The sequence below is a fragment of the Fukomys damarensis genome, unplaced genomic scaffold (genome assembly GCF_012274545.1).
Source record: "Fukomys damarensis isolate Sample0158 unplaced genomic scaffold, DMR_v1.0_HiC HiC_scaffold_20, whole genome shotgun sequence".
Taxonomy (NCBI): domain Eukaryota; kingdom Metazoa; phylum Chordata; class Mammalia; order Rodentia; family Bathyergidae; genus Fukomys; species Fukomys damarensis.
The window spans coordinates 30,496,109-30,514,176 of record NW_022900932.1 but is presented as its reverse complement, the minus strand read 5'-3'; the positions used below and the strand labels follow the sequence as shown (position 1 = coordinate 30,514,176).

At 37.3% G+C, this 18,068-nt stretch overlaps 1 protein-coding gene across 1 annotated transcript in view; it reads left to right on the top strand.

Annotated features, from left to right (window-relative positions):
* The first annotated feature begins 849 nt into the window (after positions 1-849).
* The window catches only part of Cisd1 (CDGSH iron sulfur domain 1), a 22,769-nt gene continuing 5,550 nt past the window's right edge, over positions 850-18,068 (top strand). Inside the window, exons 1-2 of the mRNA XM_010603297.3 lie at positions 850-970; positions 9,028-9,233. Coding sequence (XP_010601599.1) covers positions 940-970; positions 9,028-9,233 — 237 coding nt within the window. The 5' untranslated portion in view covers positions 850-939. The remainder of the gene's footprint in view (positions 971-9,027; positions 9,234-18,068) is intronic.

The following is an 18,068-nucleotide window of genomic DNA, read 5'->3' as shown; positions in this document are numbered from 1 at the left end:
GGGCGCGCTCGCAGGCGCCTCGGGCTCCCGGGGGTGAGGCGCTCGCAGGTACTGGGAGAGCTCGGGGTGGGCGAAGGAGCAGAGGGGAGCGCAGAGGCCGCCCCTTCTGCAGTCAGCACCCTGCCCCGCACAGAAACAGCAGCTCCGAAACATGCTTTAAGATAGCCCCATCCCCAAATGGTGTCTCCAAATTGCGCTTACTAAAAAAAAAAGAACCCACACTAATTTCGGGGGAGCCCTGTTGGAAGATAGAAAATAATCCTGATATTTTTGTCTATTTTTGGAGCGAGGGTCTTGTTGGAAGGAATGAGCCAGTCTCCCTCCTTGCAGCCCTCTCTCGACCTCGACAGCGCAGGTTCCAAGGTGGGTGCCTAAGCAAAGGCAGAAGAAAGAATGGGTACACACCAAGGGCTGCAGAGGTTGGGGATGGGAGTCCGCTTGATTTCTCTGTGCTTTGCCAGTAACATGTGAAAACTGAATCTGGCCTTGGGTAGAATTAGACGAGAATGAGCAAGAAGATTTTAGGCGCTGTCTTAGAAATCTGGTTAAGCAGAGTGTCCTGCTGACACCTGCCTTCTACCAGCAGAAAGCCACACACCTGGAAGAAATGGAAAATCTGGCCAGCACGCCCGGTTCCCAGAGCCCCGCCCCTCGGGGTTGCGCAGACTCAGTCTCGCCGGTAATTCTTCCTGCTCCCCCGCCTCCTGCGGCTGTCAAAATCCGGACTAACTTCGCTACGGCCGCGGGTACAGCTCTGCGCATGCTCAGTGTTTACCGGGGTGGATTGCACAAACGTGCTTCCAGCCCGCCGCGGCGCTTGCGCAGTAGCAATCCGGAGTCGGTGCCCTTTAGGACGCTTTTGGTACCTTGACTCACGCCGTCTGCGCGAGGCCATTTGTGCTCGGTGCCCTGTGCACACGCCTTCCGAGCGACGGCGCCATGGGTCTGACTTCCAATTCCAGCGTGCGAGGTGAGGTGGGGCCTGGAAACTCTCGAGGCTGGCGGCCTGCGCACCGGTTGCAACGTCCGCAGCTCCTCTAGGCTGTTACCGCTGTCCTACGCTGCGCCTCGGGTCCTGTGACCTTGAGGTGCCGAAGGGCAAGCTTGCGAGCTTTGGGCTGGACGGGAGAGGGGGCGAGGTCTGGGAGTGGACGGAGGGTGTCACCGGCTGTAAGAGGCCTGAGGCCATGCAGACTTCTGTCCAGCCCTGGTCCGCGGTTTCTCCGACTAGCCAGACCCGGAGACCTAATAATGATCCTGCTGCTGGTTCTCCTTCTCCCCCGAAACGCTTCAGCGTCTTTAAGCCGCAGGACCTGGAGAAAATATGAAAGATGAGCCCCCCCCAAAAAAAGTTCTGCCTCATGTTGAAATCAACGTGGAACCAGAAAGTCATTTTTCTGGAGTCCTGAACAGTGCATGACTAATCACATCTAAGTGGTTTTTTTTTTCTTTCTTTCTTTTTGAAGTGAAGAACCCCAAACTGAGGTCTTCAGTTTTCCCAGGTTTTTTTTTTATTTTTTAATCTTCCTGATATCTGGCGTTTGATGGCAGTAATCTAAGACAGTTAAAAATCAAATTTCTTGATCCTTAAGCTTTCTCGGTCTTCCCTAGTACCTATCATTTGGAAAAAAGCAGTACTTAGCGGAAGGTTCAATTAGGAGAATCTAGAAAATGTGTTTAGTGTGAAGTTTCAGTTTGTCACAGTTCTTAATGGTGTTACAATTGATAATACCATCTACAAGCTATGTGGTATATGTGCTCTCTCAGCCTAGGTATAAAACACCACTCCCCCAGGTTTGGTTACCTTTAACTGTTCTTAAGTGAAGGTAAAGAAACTGTCCAGAAGTTCATTTAAATTAGCCCCAGCTGATTCAGTCAGTAGTATTGAACATCTATCTGTACTCCAGGTTTGATGAATAGTGTAATTTGAGCCTTAATTTTGTAAGACAAATTCCCTAAACTGGAGAGTTCTCCTTCTATTAACAAAATTTACTTGACAGAGAAGAAATCAATGGCATTTCCAAGTTAGTAATGATAAAAAAGTGAAATGGTGATTATTTGCAAAAATTATTTAAACCGATACTCATCTTGAGGATCCTTTAAATGGAGCCATGGGATGCATTTAAAATAGGAAGTGATTTTTGTGATATTTAAACTTTGGGGGGAAATAAGATTATGGAGTAAAACAAAATGGTCATGTGAATTGTGCTGCTGATGTTTTAAATTTTATAGGAAGACTACATGTATTAATTGTGCCAAAAGACTTCAGAATATGTTTTTTTTTATTAAAATACGGTACTATTTTGTGTAAATGGTCACCGACTCAGGTAGCACAGTCAAAATCCGAAGTAGGTGAACCTTAGGACTTCTTATTGCTGTTTGCTGGCTCATCTTTCCTAAAGTTGATACAAGTTTTTGTTTTGGTTTGTTTTTTAAATTCCACAATAGGGGAGTTCAGAGGTGACTTTCCTGTTAGTTTATGATTTTCCATGGGGTAGAATATCCATTAAGCATGTTATTAACTAAGAGTGCTCAACTTTATGTGGAATAACTACTTTTTATTTGACTTAAATGCATAAAGGTTGTTACCAGGAGCAGGGTGAGAGGCCCAAAGGTTTCTTAAATCTACAGGAGGAGCACTTTCCTTCTCTAATAGAGCAGTAGGCAAGGTAGGAATAGAAAATGCCTGTAGAATCTACCTTTTAATGTTTAAGTCTTATAAAAGTTTGTTTCTTAATGGAATTTAGTTGGAAGAGTAGAACACTTTCCAAAAGAATCAAAAGTTTCATTCTATTCTTAATTTTTAAACCAGTTTTTAAACATTTTAATCCTATTTGTTGAAAATCAATTTAGATCTTTAGATCTTTTAGTTAAGGGGAAGATGATCGTGTCTCTGCTCAGTTAAATGAATTCATAGTTATAAAGTGTGTAGAATGGTGTGTGGCAATATTAAGTACTATCTGTGTTCTTTTGTTTGTTTTTTGGGTTTTTTGTTTTGTTTTATTGGTTTGTTTTTTGTTTTGGTACAGGGGATTGAATTTGGGAGTTGTGCTTGTGAGGCAGGCGGCAGCACCACTGAGCTAAATCCCTGGCCCTGTGCTCTATAAAGAGTAAAAATCATGTGCATGCAGAATTCTTTGTGGCAGGAAAAAATAATGGATGAGTTATAAATAAAAATAAACAGATCAGGCCAGGACTGCAGATCAGGAAAGGCAATGAGAATGAATGGTTAGTATTGAAACCCTATCAAGGATCTGTGTCGCTGTAGTAGCTCTACACACTGATTTGGTTAAAGAGACCATTAGTTAGTTCATGGTAGTTTCTAGCACTAAATGGCCCTTCAAAGCCCACTTCCCCAGTCTCTTGTGATTCTTCCTTAGGCCCAATAGGTGACCTTTCTGAATTCATTGTGCTTCTTAGTGCCTACAACTCACTGAGTCTGTTCTCATCCTTAACCCCTTCTTTGCTGTTTGCAAGAAAGAGATGAACTCTGAGGCTATTTTCATTCCATATCCTCCAGATACCATTTTCTTCTGCTTCCTTTGACTCTTGCCTCACTAATACTTGTTACTTTTAAGTCTCTAACCCTCATACAAGTTCTCTTTAGCCTAAAAGTCACTAATATGTTACCCTCATCTTTAATATATTTTTTATATTTTTTAATATAATATATATTTTTTTTTCCTTTTTTTGGTTCTTTGTTCTTAGTTTTTTGAGACAGGGTCTCACTATGTAGTTGAGACTGACCTGGAACTCACTATGTAGCTCAGGCTGGTCTCGAACTCACAGCGATTCTTGCCTCAGCTTCTGGGTCTCACTATGTAGTTGAGACTGACCTGGAACTCACTATGTAGCTCAGGCTGGTCTCGAACTCACAGCGATTCTCTTGCCTCAGCTTCCAGAGTGCTGGGATTACAGGCGTGCGCCACCGTGCCCGGCTATTTTCCTTTTTTTTTAATTGGTGCTAGGAATTGAACTCAGGGTTTTTGCACTGAGCTACATCCTCGGCCATTTTTAATTTTTGTTTTGTTTTGATTGCTAAATTGGTAAATTGCCCAGGCTAGGATTGAATTAAGGATCCTTCTGCCTCAGCTTCCCAGGGTGCTGGGTATTACAGGCATGTGCTGCCATGCTGGACTTTTTTATTTTTTCTTCATGTCTTTACTGGGTGGTGGTGGTGGTGATTATTTTTTCTCTGTTTTTGAGAGGTAGGGAAGATGAGTCCTCTTACTGCGTAATACATATGTTGCACAGGTTGGGCTGCTCTCAGACTTCTGGGTTCCAGTAGCCTTGCCACATCAGCCTCCTGATTTACAGGAATGTGCCCAAACTGCATATTTGAGAAAGGTTTCTTAACCTGCCTTTTCCTCAAATCACTTTTTCCATAGTTGGTTTTACCCACAAGTTACAAAACAGATTTATCTATCCACTTTGTGTTTTGTTACCATCCAAAACTCTGATCATTACAATACATGTAACCCAAACTTCATGTCACAAATTCTTATTCTGAGTTTTACAACCTTGTGTATTGATACTAAGGAATAATTTTCCAGTTCATTTAACGTCAGTGTACTGATTCAGTAAGTTCATTAATCATCTAAAGTAACCATTTAAGGAACTATTTTCTGAGAAGGAATATATAGATCATACTGAGAAAAAAGCAATAGCTCTCTGTAGGTGAAAAACAATAGGGTGGGATTTGGAGCTATAGGTGAAACAAGATTGGCCATCAGTAGGTAATTGTCAGAATTAGGTGAGGGTAAATAAGGGTTTATTTTCATATTCCCTGTGTGTATGTGAAACAGTCCATATTAAAGACTTGTTTTTGTTTTGTTTTATGTATTTTTAACAACAAGAAGAGGGCAAAAAGAAATCATCTGGTTTAAGAGCAGTGCAGTGATAGGGTAGACAGATGGAATTCCAAGCGCAAATAAGTATTCCACTCCTTTATTTCATTTTATTCAACTAACATTCATTGCCTCCTGTATCCCAAGCCTTGAGAAAAACTGTCAAGCACAGTGTACTAGTTGTACAAAACCCCCAAGAGGCAAGGGTTTCCACACGGCTCCCCAGCCCCCTTTCCAGAGGAACATTCTGATTCTGTGGCAGTTGATTAGTAAGACAAGACGGTTTGGGGCAGTAAAGGGTCTAAAGGAAAAAATTTAGATTTCTTTGTAGTTAAAGCAAAATAATCCTCAGAGTAAAGAAACTTTTGAGGAATGGGTCATAAATAAGAGGAAATGGAGTTTGGGGCCACGTCCATGTTTTCTCTGTCCCTAAACAGAGAGAAAACTAAAGGTTTTATAATAGTGGGCCAAGGAATGAGTAAGAGAGGGAGTTAACTTTTTTTCCTTTATGTTTCTTATCTTTATTGGTATTTGTATACATAGCACTGTTAAGCAGGATTAGATGGGGTGGAGTTTGATCTAATTAAAGGAAAAACTGTGGAGAAAGATCTATAGAAAAGGAAAAGCAGGAATAATGCTCAAGATTTTGGGGAGTCCCCATTCTGATCCCATACGTGAAAGTTGCCAATTAAAAAATTAATCTTAGTAAAATTTCTTTTTGCCTCTAAGAATATGACTATTTGTAATAGGCATATAGCTACCAATGATTGGATGTTGATTGGGTTGTGTATTTTGTTTACTTTCTCAGGTTTGCAGTTCTTTCTCTGTCCCATTTGTTGATTTTTGACTGTCATTGTTTTTGTCTATCTCAGTAATTTCTTTTTCCTTTTCCCTAGAGTTGCATATATAGATTTTTGCTAGAAAAGACTGATTCAGGCCACTGTAATGAAAGATAAAATAGCAACATTTTTCTTCTGGAAACTTACATTTGTCCCTAATGAGATTAGAGAATTAGAATTTGGGAAGAGAAAAAAATGGAAATTATTTTCTGAGGACCTTTTCTAGCTGTGTGATTCTAAAATACTCATTCGTAGCAACAAAGTTAATTTTTAGCACAAATAGTATTGTATCATTAACTTAGAGTCTCACGGTATCTATTTTGAGTTTCTGGGAGCAACTACTCTTAAAGAGTCTACTCCAGGGCCAGGGATCTAGCTCAGTGGTTCTGAACCCTGCTTGGCAAGTGCAAGGACCCGAGTTCGATCCCAGGTACCAAAAAAAAGAAAAAGAAAGAAAGAAAGATAGAAAGAAAGAAAGAAAGAGAGAGAGAGAGAGAGAGAGAGAGAGAAAGAAAAAGAGTCTACTCTATTTCTTTAAATCATTCCTGTAGTGTTGCCTTTTTTCTGTGTCAGTTGTTTAGTCATTTTTTTTCCACCATCAAAAAATCCAGAGAAAGTAAAAGTTTGTCACCATAAGCATTCACTTGTAATACGAGGAAAAACATAGAGTTTCTTTTCTTTCTTTTTTTTTTTGGTACTGAGGATCGAACTCAGGTTCTTGCACTTGTGAGGCAGGGGGCAGCACCTCTGAGCTAAATCCCTGACCCTAGAATAATGTTTTAACAACTAGGAAAATTCCTTTTGACAGATTATGAGTTGCATATAGAAATTCCTGTAAGGTTCTTCATATTATAAAAAAAAGTACGGTGTAACTAAGATCAGCATAGAGAATTGTATTCATCTTTTTGAGATACTGGTTCATTTAAGTTTTTACTAAAGACAACATTCAGCAAACATTATGGAGAATGTACTATGCAAAGCAGTGTTTTAGTTAATTTTGTAACGGGTACATTACATAAAGTGGCTGTTAGCTAAGAAGTAAATTACTATAGCTTCTTACATAGAGAATATTTTCTCTAGTAAGTCCCATGACAAATAATGCATCTAAAAAGAATATTACAAATAAAGCTGAAAGTCACAGCAAAGTTGAACCCCTGCTTGCCACAACTAAGCTGCACTAAAATTCAAGAAAAATCTATACAAGATATGTATTTTAAAAACATCCAGCCAAGCATGGTGGTGCATCCCCATATTCCCAGCACTCAGTAGGCTGAGGCAGGAGGATTGCCATGTGTTCAAGGCCAGCCTGGGCTACATAGTTGAAGGGCACTGCACAGAGAGACCTGGTCTCAAATAAAGCAAAAATAAATAATGATATATATACATACATTCATACTTCCTTGAAGGGCATGGTGGTGTACCCCTGTAATTCCAGCACTCTGGAGGCTGAGGCAGGAGGGCACACATTTGAGGACAGCCTAGACTACTACATAGTATGGTGAAGGTTAGGCTGTACTGCACAGAGAAATCCTGTCTCCAGGAAAAAAGTTCACATGAGGCTAAAAGTTTGAAGTTCCTATCAAGTGACTTATTTTCTCAGTCATATAGTACCTGAGGTCAAATGTTAACGTTTATTTTGTGTTATAGCAAAAAGAAATGGAAATGTATGAGAAGCAAAGCAATCTGAACTACTTTTTTTTTCTACATTACTTTTTAAAGAAAAATACTATAGTTGAAAATAAAACCCACAGAGCATGCTAATTAGAAACAGTTGATAAAAATTAAATTATTACATAAACTAGAAGACCAAGATAAAAGGAATTAAGTTTGAGAATAATGATTTTTCCCCCTATTAATTTTTTCGATTGAGCTCCAATTTTATGTAAGACAGTATTTGTTATGGTGACTGATCACAGTAGTAAAATAAGAATTTTTGACTCAATGGTGCCAATAAGCCACATGGGTAAATATTATGAATTTTTATTTGGCCATGGAATGTGTTTTTTATACTTGTCTCTCTAGGGCTTTATTTGATAGCCTGGGAACTCATTTCAGGCTCTGTGAAGATTTGACTTAAGAAGTGCTGGGCAGTAGTCCAGTCTGTTTATCCTGACTCTGTTCAACTTCTTTCTGCAGCCCACTCCACGCTGGGGATAGACAGCTCTCCTCTGAGGCCGAGGTTAACCAGATTATGCAGAACTTTCTTCTCTCTGTCATTGCTGGGACCTGGCGTAGTTGTTAAGCACTTGGGTTTCTAAAGATTCCTTGAAAAGCTACACTAAAAGAATAAACAAATGGCCTGTTAGTCAAGCAAACTTATCACTATTATTGTTATTAGTATGAGAAAGAATAATAAAGTGAAGTTTGTAGGGAATTAAGTATTCATCCACTTGTGGATAATGGAAATTTAGAATTTATTAAGTGAGAATAATGACAGTGTGTGTATTAATAATATTTTCTATGAGCTGGGCGTGGTGGCGCATGCCTGTAATCCCAGCACTTCAGGAGGCTGAGGCAGGAGGATTGCTGTAAGTTTGAGAAGAGCCTGGGCTACACAGTGAATTCCAGGGCAGTCTGTACTACATAGTGAGACCCTGTCTCAAACAAATAATAATAATAATATACTTTATATGAAATGAATATATTCTGAATTTTTATTTTAACTACCACTTTAAAATTTTAGAAAACACTTTTGAATGATTTTGATATCTAGACTCTTGCAATGTTTAGTCTTTAGTAATTTTTGTCCCCAGCGATGCAACAAAAAAAATGAGAAAAGAGTTATTTTGTTTTATGTGTCTCTTTTTTTCCTTCAATACTGTTTTTAGTTGCATTTTATGAAGTTGTTACATTTTGAAATCACTAACAGACCTTACTATTTAAGTGAACTTTGATATCATTTTGTTAACGTAATCACCTAATTTTTTTGTCTCATTTGTAGCACACATATTTATTTTTCAGTGGTTTTGCTTTTTCTGTTAATCAATAAATACTTGCAGTCTCATTGTTATTTAAAAACTACTAATGAACACTTTTTAAAAGATTATTAAGCCTGTTTTTCCTTCTCCTAGAGAAGAGCAAATAACCTTTGTTTCCCTCCTCTAGCTTAATTTAGCTGTTATCACTCAATAAAAATATATAACTACAATTAGGGACGAAGAGAAAGTTTTAACAAAGGCCTGTTATTACTGCAGTGCGTTCTGGTCATTTTTATTAACATAAAAATCTTTGACTGTTAGCCTGCTTAATAATCAAAAACTATATTTCCTGACCATTTGTGTTAGATTATTAGTATGCATTTTGGTTTTGGTAATTACTGTTCTTTTCCTTCCCTGTTGTAGTTGAATGGATTGCAGTAGTCACCATCGCAGCTGGGACAGCTGCAATTGGATACCTAGCTTATAAAAGATTCTGTGTTAAAGATCATCGTAGTAAATCTATGGTGAACCTTCACATCCAGAAAGACAACCCCAAAGTAGTACATGCCTTTGACATGGAGGATTTGGGAGATAAAGCTGTGTACTGCCGTTGTTGGAGGTCCAAAAAGGTGAGGAAAAGAAATCTATCACACAATGCCATTTTTAATGTAATATTTCTTTCTACACCATTTTATCAAATTTGTATTTTCAGATGTTCTTAAGGTGTCCCTTTTTATCATTTTCCTATTCTCTTAAGTACTAAAACCACTCTGCAGTAAAATTACATCATGCCCTTCACTGAGTTTAGGTAAATTTAACCATGTTCCTGTCCAAAGGAGACAGAAGAATGTCTAATTTACTCTTAGGATTTCCTCCCCAAGTGAATTTTAGATTCTGCTATCCTAGGAAATGGGAGTGCCTAAACACAAAGAGAAACAAAAGATTTTTTTTTTCAAACTTGATGAGTATTGGGACAATTTTTAGAAATTTCAAAAGAAACTTTGTAAAAGTCACCCTTAAATTTCTTATTGGCAAACATCCTAGGCCACCTTTCATCTATAGCTCCTATACTTAAATAGTTCTCACTTTCTCTTATGAGTATTTTATGAAGTTTATTATGGATGTATCACCTGTGATACCTTTAGACATTGAAAGGCTGATGATCTAAGATGGCAGAATCCTCTACCAAGGGTCAACTTGAAAGAACTTATATACTGAGTTCAGAATGACTGGTATACTGAGAAATGCTTTGTAAAGATGCTGTATACAGCCACCAATAACATTCAGATAAAATGGATTTCACCGAGAAATGATACTAAAGTGTTTTAAAAAAACAAAACAAAACAAAACAAGTGCTGTATCTGGACTAGGGTTTAGCTCAGTGGTATAATGTTTGCCTACTAGGCCTTGGCCAAGGGCTCAATCCCTGGTTCTAGAAATAAAAAAAAAAAAAATCAATTTCTGAAAATATCTCTTTCCTACAGTGGAGACCTATTTTCGTGAATCACGTATCACATAATATGGAAGAAGCTATGTACTAGGTGTTAAAAAATATATTTCACTAACCGATTCCTCTTAATATGATGAATATCTACTCTAGTGATACAGAATTTAGATTATGTCCAAGAACTGCTTTATGAGTGTATGGATTTTAAACCAAAATTATACATTATAACATTACAACAAATTGTACCGTAAGAAGAGCATTGTTTATTTGGAATGTGAGATTGTTATTATATGTACTTGTGGAATCACTACAAAATAATCTCTTAATAGTATCCCATAGACTAAACTTGGTTTGTTTTTTTAAAAAGTGACCCAGTAGCCAGGCATGGTAGCACATGCCTATAATCCCAGCACTTGGGAGGCTGAGACAGGAGGATTACCTTGAGTTCGAGGGCTACATAGTGAGTTCAAGACCACTCTAAACTATGTAACAAGACATGGCCCCCCCCAAACAAAACAGAAAAAAAAGAAAGAAAGAAAAAGTGTCCCTACAGTAAGCTCTACTCTCTTGTTGTTCACTAAAACAAAGTAAAATATCTGAAAAGGGTAGAATCTGTGCTGGAGTGTCAAATAGTTCATTTACTACTTTATATAATGACACCTCAGCTTGCAAACGCTTTTGTTTTGTTTTGTTTTATTTTTTTGGTACCAGGGATCGAACACAGGTCCTTGCATTTGCAAAGCAGGCGCCAGAACCACTGCGCTAAATCCCTGGCCTGTAAATACTTTTGTTTGTAGACAGTTCAGTTCACAAACAAGTGTTTGTTAAAATTTTGCTTTCATTTGCAAACTCTGCATTAGGTGACAAATCCACAGCCATCTTTCCCATACAAACATAGCCATCTTTTCCAAAATTGCACAATAAATTAAGTTTGTGAGCTGAGGTATCACTATGTATATATACTATACATGGGAAAAGTTAAATAGTAATAATTGATGTCTGAGATGTATACTAAGTATAGTACAGGTGTTTTAGATAAGAGGAAGAGCTTATATCATTGACTAAAATTTTCTGGGAATGCTTAGTAATAATAGTTGGGAGTTAAATTGCCCCTGAAAAGATTGGTGGCATCTGAATAAGCTATATTAAAGACAGTTCTCAGAAACAAGAAAACCCATATGAGGAATAGTACAATAGATGAACACTGTAGTCTGCTCCTTGCATCGGCTTCTCTTTCTCCAAGAATACATCTAAAAAATACATGAAAATTTTTAAGAAAGAATCAGCCAAATGGAAAAACTAAGAAAAATTGAAGAGTCCAGGCATATGGATAAGAAAAGAATTATGCCATTAACAGAAATAAGGAATTTAGGATGAAAAACCAATTTTCCAGGACAGTGATAAGAGTTAGTTTCAAAGAATGAATTTGAGGTGACAGTTGAATGGAGATGTACAGTAACGAGCCAAAATGTGGGAGTAAAGCTGAGGCTTCAGGTTTACAGATAGAGATCAGCAAAACTGATGAGTCAAGTGTAGGAATGCAACTGATCTCTGACATGATAAAAATCAAGAGCTAAGTATGAAATCGTGGAGTGTTTTCTACATTTGGGAAAGAATTACAAGGCTCAAGGTGGTGAAATGGGCCAGAGGGGTTAGACTAAAGCTAAAAATACAGGTTCAAAGTGGAAAAGGAAAAATTTTTAAAGATTTGCTACTGAACATTAGTCTGTGCAAAGAAGACCAGGTAGACTATTGGACTAAACAAGTAGGCAGTTGGCTCTTTGGTGTCATTTCAACAGAAATTAAAGCTGCATCAAAGTAGGCTATAATGTGAATTACTAATAAATGCAAAACTCCAGTAAATACAGTAAATGGAAAGAAAACGATAAGATTCACTGTTTCAGTGAACTGTAAAGCATGGCTTTGAGAGCAAGTAAAGAATGTTTCCTTTGATTGGGTTTTCCCAGAGGGTGAAATGTCCAGTAAAGTAAATATGGACTTCGTTAAACTAAGATCTCAAGTATTTGAGGAAAAATCACACATGGACAGAAGTTAGTTTTAATATTTATTAGATGCTGTAATTCAACAAAACATTCCAGGATCGTTCTTTAATTTTGCAGTTTAGAATGTCTAAATGGTTAGACTAGGGACTGCCATTACTACAAGTTGACTTAAGAGACGGCATGTCAAACCAATTATTTTATTTTCATTTCTCTCTCTCTCTCTTTTTTTTTTTTTTTTTTTTTGGTGTTGGTAGATCTTTTTTATCCCCCTGTTAAGTTTATTGATACATTTAAAGCAAACAATACAGTTAACATTTATCATTGGGATCCTGTACCTTTACATGATGTGTCTTGGTTCTTATTTTTTCCCCATACCCGTGCCCTCCCTTCACCACCTTCTGGAAGATCTTCTACATCATTTAGTGACCATCTTTGCTACTAGGATTTGGCAGTCCGAATTTTCACTGAACCTTGGGCACTTATTATACCTGCATGAATCAGTTAAGGGTTAACTTGGACTATTACTCAAGTAAATGAATGTTCTTCTTCAGACACCTTTGGAAACTCCCCACATTCCTGAGGTTCTTAGGGTTATCACAAAGCTGCCAACTCACACACTTACTTGCCAATTCATAAAGGACATACAATTAATATTTTTGGCTAAATGATCTGTTGGGGTTATGTTCAGTTATTTTCAGCTCATTCAAACCAGTTGTATATATTTATAACAAAATCTAAATATTTTTTCATCAAGCAAAGAAATATTACATGTGGTATAAACTTTGTTCACTTCCAAATCCCTTTTTTTGTTATTTTTAATGGTACTGGGCTTTGAACCCAGGGCCTTGCACATGATGCACTAGCACTTTACCAACGGGTACAGTTTCAAGTTTTTGAGACAAGAGTCTCACTAAGTTGCCCAAATTGGCCTCAAATTTGAGGATCCTCCTGTCTCAGCCTCTGGGATTATGGGCATGAGCCATCAAGCCCAGCTTCTAATTCATGCTTAAGGTACAGTTATCCATATCTAATGAATCAGAGCTACTAGGAGTATATAATTTGCCCTTGTTAACATACCCCATTTCTCTCCCAGTTTTAATATATCCTCTGCTGTTTCAGAAACTGGTTTATTTCATACTATTTCACAAAAGGACTATATAAATTCAGAATGAAAAAACCACCCTGGCCTTTGGGTCTCGTTCAGTGGCTGGCTCGTCTGAGTCCAGGGCGTGGCCTTCAGGCTCTGCACCCCTCAGAGTGCTGCTGTCCCTACTGCCAGGGCACTTTCAATGAGGCCGCGGGGTCCAGAGCAGCAGTGCCTTCTGGAAGCTGTGAATCAGGAGCTGCTTTCAAGGTGTTCATAAGAGACAGTAGGGGCACAACAGGAGACTGAAAAGAACCCTCTAAAGGCACAAACATACAGAACAGCTGCTGCTGAGGTGGACAGGCACAAAACCCCACGTGTTTCCTGGGCCACTCTGCTACAAGCAAAAGCCTTAAGTCATTGATGGAGGGTCAACAAATAGTATTCCAGAACACATGCTGCTTTTGGGGGAGAAGCAGAAGCCAACTCCCTCTGCCTGAGAGAGGCATAGTAAACCCATTCAATCCCATGACAAAGGCAAAGACCCTTTATTTCTTGAAGGTTGGGGGTAGAAGCAAAATATCTTCATTTGGAGGACAGTAGAAATAATTTGATACTGCTGTTACTACCGCTACTGGGGAAGGAGCAGAAAATCCTGCTGAAGACTAACTGCTAATACATGAGGAAGAGACTGGGAATACTAAGAAAGACTTCCAATGGCGGCTCAGGCGCAGAGGTACACTGCCTAACACTGAGGCTGGGCTAGGACAACAAAGATTGTGGGTAGTGGCAAGCAGAATATGTTCTAAAATTCCAAGAGGAGACATTGCTGAGAGCCCACCCAGCTTGCTAGGCCAACTTCTGTGACTTCTCCTGGCTCCATGCTCCGTGGGAAGGACTGGGGAGAACCTGAAGCCACACAATGGAGGCAGGGACCTTTGAGGATGTGGCTGTGAACTTCACCGCAGAGGAGTGGATTTTGCTGAATCCATCCCACACGAAGCTATAGAGGTGTGATAAAGGATACTTTTAGGAATATGGCTGCTATAGGAAGAGCCTGGGATAACCAGGAAATTGAAGAAGAATACAAAAGTTACTGGAGAATTCTAAGAAATGAAGAGGCAGAGAAAAGCTATCAAAGTTTGGAATCAATATGAAGACATACTCCTTTGGACTCCAGATACTAATATGGAGATGAAACAAGCTGGTTTAAAACCAGCAGAAAGCCCCTGTCTGGGCATTTGTCACTAAATGTGCCCGTTAAAGCTCACACTGGACTAAAGACATATGAATACTTGGGATTGGAAGAGAAGTTGTGTAAATGTAATGAACATGAAAGAACCTGTGATTTCAGTCCTTTCAGAAGCATACGAGGGCAAAGACTGATGAGAAACCATATGAATATGATCAATGCGGGTAATCCTATGCTGATCTTAGTGAAAGAACTCACCTTAAAGAGACCTTTATATATAAGAAAAATTGAAAGCCTCCAGCACACCTAATGATGTTCAAATCCATGAAAGAAATCACAATGGGGTGAAATCCTATGTATGTAAGCAATGTGGAAAAGCTTTCAGTAGGCATCAATATTGTAAACAACGTGAAAGAATTCATACAGGGGAGAAACCCTATGTAAACAATATGGGAAAGCTCTTAGTACACAATATTAATTGTAAAATACATGAAAGAAATCACACTGAGGCGAAACCCTATATAAACAGTGTGGGAAAGCTTTTAGTACACAAGATTATTATACATGAAAGAATCCACATTGTGGAGAAACCCTATATATGTAAGCAATGTGTGAAAGCTTTTAGTACACAAGGTTGTAAAATACACGAAAAAATTCACATAAGGGAGAAGCCCTGTGTATGTAAGCAATGTGGGAAAGCTTTTAGTGCATGTGTTACTATAAAGTACATGAAAATATTCACACAGGGGAGAAACCTTATGCATGTAAGCAATGTGAAAAGGCCTTTAGTATACAAGATTACCATAAAATACATGAAAGAATTCATACAGGGGAGAAAGGCTATGTAAGCAATGTGGGAAAGCTTTTAGTACACAGCCTTATTGTAAAATACATGAAATGACTCATACTCAGCATTAATTCTTTGCATGTTAGCAACGTAAGAAAGCTTTCAGCATTTGTGGTGTTTGCCAAAGACACAATGGGGAGAAACCATATGTATATAAGCAATGTGGGAACACTTTCAGTACACATGTATTGTCAAATGCATGACAAATCTCGCTGGGGAGAAACTATATATGTACGCCCATTTTGAAAATCCTGTGAAAATGTCTTACATAGTAGAGTGATACAATTACTCCTGTAGGAGTAATACAGAAAGCTTAAGGTCAGTATTTCTCCATAAAATTTCCAAAAATAAAATCTCAGTTAGAGATCCTAAAGTATATACATTATTTTTTTTCAGTAAATCACTTAAATATCTGAATTATGTGTATCTGTAGTGTTTAATATAAAAATATTGAGTTGACAGATATTTTTGTGTATCTTTGAGCTTAATACATAAGTGTTTTAAGCATGTGAATTAAAATGTAATTTTTACTTTCAAGTTAGTATTTGTATAGTTTTTGTTTTAGTCATGAACAGTTTGGAGGTATAAACCACTAAATTGTTAGGATTTTGCCACTACTTTTGTTTTAAATTTTTGGTGTGTATATTCTGTATTCTGTGTAACAAGATATTTTTGAATTTTCCATATTTTATATTAAATATTTTCATAACTTGTGAACATGTTTTTGACAGTTGTTTTCACACAATTTGTACATGAGCGTATTGTTTCTCATATTGTGACAAGATATCTGCTTATATTCCAACATTATATATATCATGTACCTAATTTTGCCTATTTTCTCTCATATTAAAGCTAATATTTTTATTTTAAAAAAGAATGAAAAAACCCAATAGAAAGGAAACTTATTGAAGTGACTTCAGAAAATGCTATTTGAGATAGTGGTGTCTAGAAAGATGAAAGATGAGAATAAGATATTCAGCTTTAAATTCTAGGAAATAATCTTACTTTCAAAACAAAAGAACTTGAAGGAAGAGTATGCTACAGCCTTGCTAGATTCCCATCTCCCTGCCTACCTCAGAGGGTATGTACAATTTTCTTTCATTTGCATTGGAATATTTGGTGATGCTAGTGTTGGTAGGCTTGCTTCTGTTTTGGTGGAGAGAAGAGAGAATTTCCATCCTATTAATGTTTTAGAAGCAGAATTGTATTTCAACTGCTGGTTAAGATTCCTTGGAAATTTCATGTAAGGATAATCTTATAAAATCATTCTTTCTGGCTTTTTAAATTCATTATTTTACATTTTATTAAGTGTGTAATATTGGTATAAAATGTCATACTGTTTCCTGTGGTAGTCCAAAGATTTCATTGCCTTAGTTCTCAATGACAGCAATCATATTTCTCAGTTTAGTTTATGGTAATGAGCCAAAATGACCCCAGGCAACTTCCTTGGAACAGAACATCAAAACTCATTAAATATGCAAAGTATACCCAAAGCAAAACAACAACAACCAAAAAAATGGTACAGAGTTTAGAGAAGAAAGATCATGTTGTTTTGTTTTGTTTTGTTTTTAATTAAGATATAGCTCAAGGGGGAGTGTTTATTTTGAATCACCTTGGAAACAACTGGAGATTTAGGGTTCATTCAGTATTCAAATTCTGTGGGGGTTTTTTTTGTTTGTTTGTTTTATGAAGACACTGAAATGTTACTGGCTTTCCAGGTAGAGAAGGGATCTCTAATATTTTTCTATTAACCTTTATTCCAACCTCTTCTCACCCTTACGTCTCCAGTTTTAAAGATTTCTAATTTTTAAATTAGGTTAGCATGAAAGGATATTTTCTGGACTTAGAGAACATCAGACAATTTGATCCAAAAATTTATCAAGTACTTGTTAATAAATATTGTCATTTTCACATCAAATTTGATAGAATTTGGTAACTAAAAGTCAATTAATAATCTTTTGTTATATACTCATTTTGGCTCTTGATTGAAAGGGGTTTTAGTTTTTTATTAAAATAAGAAATCAGTAATGAATAAATATAGTCACATGAAGTTTAGGACAAGATTCTGATTTAAGCAACATATACTGGGGTTGAGTCAGTGGAGGCGAAACTGGCACATGTGTTACTTGTTTTTCTTTTAAGACAAAAGAGGGCAGATTGCTCAGCCATTGTAAAGGCAGACTAAAGTGCTTGAGGTCTTTCTTCCACACTGTATTTTTTACTATTTGAATGTTTAATAATGTTCAGTTTTAGATATCTTATTGCTGTTCTTCAAAAACATTGCATTGAGAAGAAAGCAATAAAATGATTTTAAAAAGACAAAAGATATTAATGTATGGGTTTTTTTTTCTAAACTAGAACCTCAGTATTCAGATTCAATTGTAGTGTTGGTATTTTGTGAAAAATAAGTGGATTTTGGGTTGCAGTTTGGGCAGTCTCTAAAAGGTTCATCATCATTGAGTTAAGTGATATAAAAAGTACCACTAGAAGATATCTGTGTCATAAGGTCCTAGATTTCATCCCCAACACTGCAAAAAAAGAAAAAAAAAGTAACCTGTGTCAGTAAACCAAATTATTTCTAATAGTTTATTTAAAATGTTTCAAGTTTTATATACTTCAATGTATCAAAAGTAATATCCATGATCTACTCATTATTTTCAAAGAAATGTTTTTCTTTGCTTTTAAGAATATGAAGAGGGTCCAAGATTTGGCTCAGTGGTTCCGCTGCCTGCCTTGGGAGCACAAGTACCCCAGTTCAATCCCCAGTACCACAAAAATAAAAAGAAGAAAGAGAGAGAGACAGGCTGATTTTAGGCTTTAGGCAGAAGTAGATAATAACTAAAGTTTAATTTTAGACATTTTACCTTCGTAATATTTAAAAGACTATATAT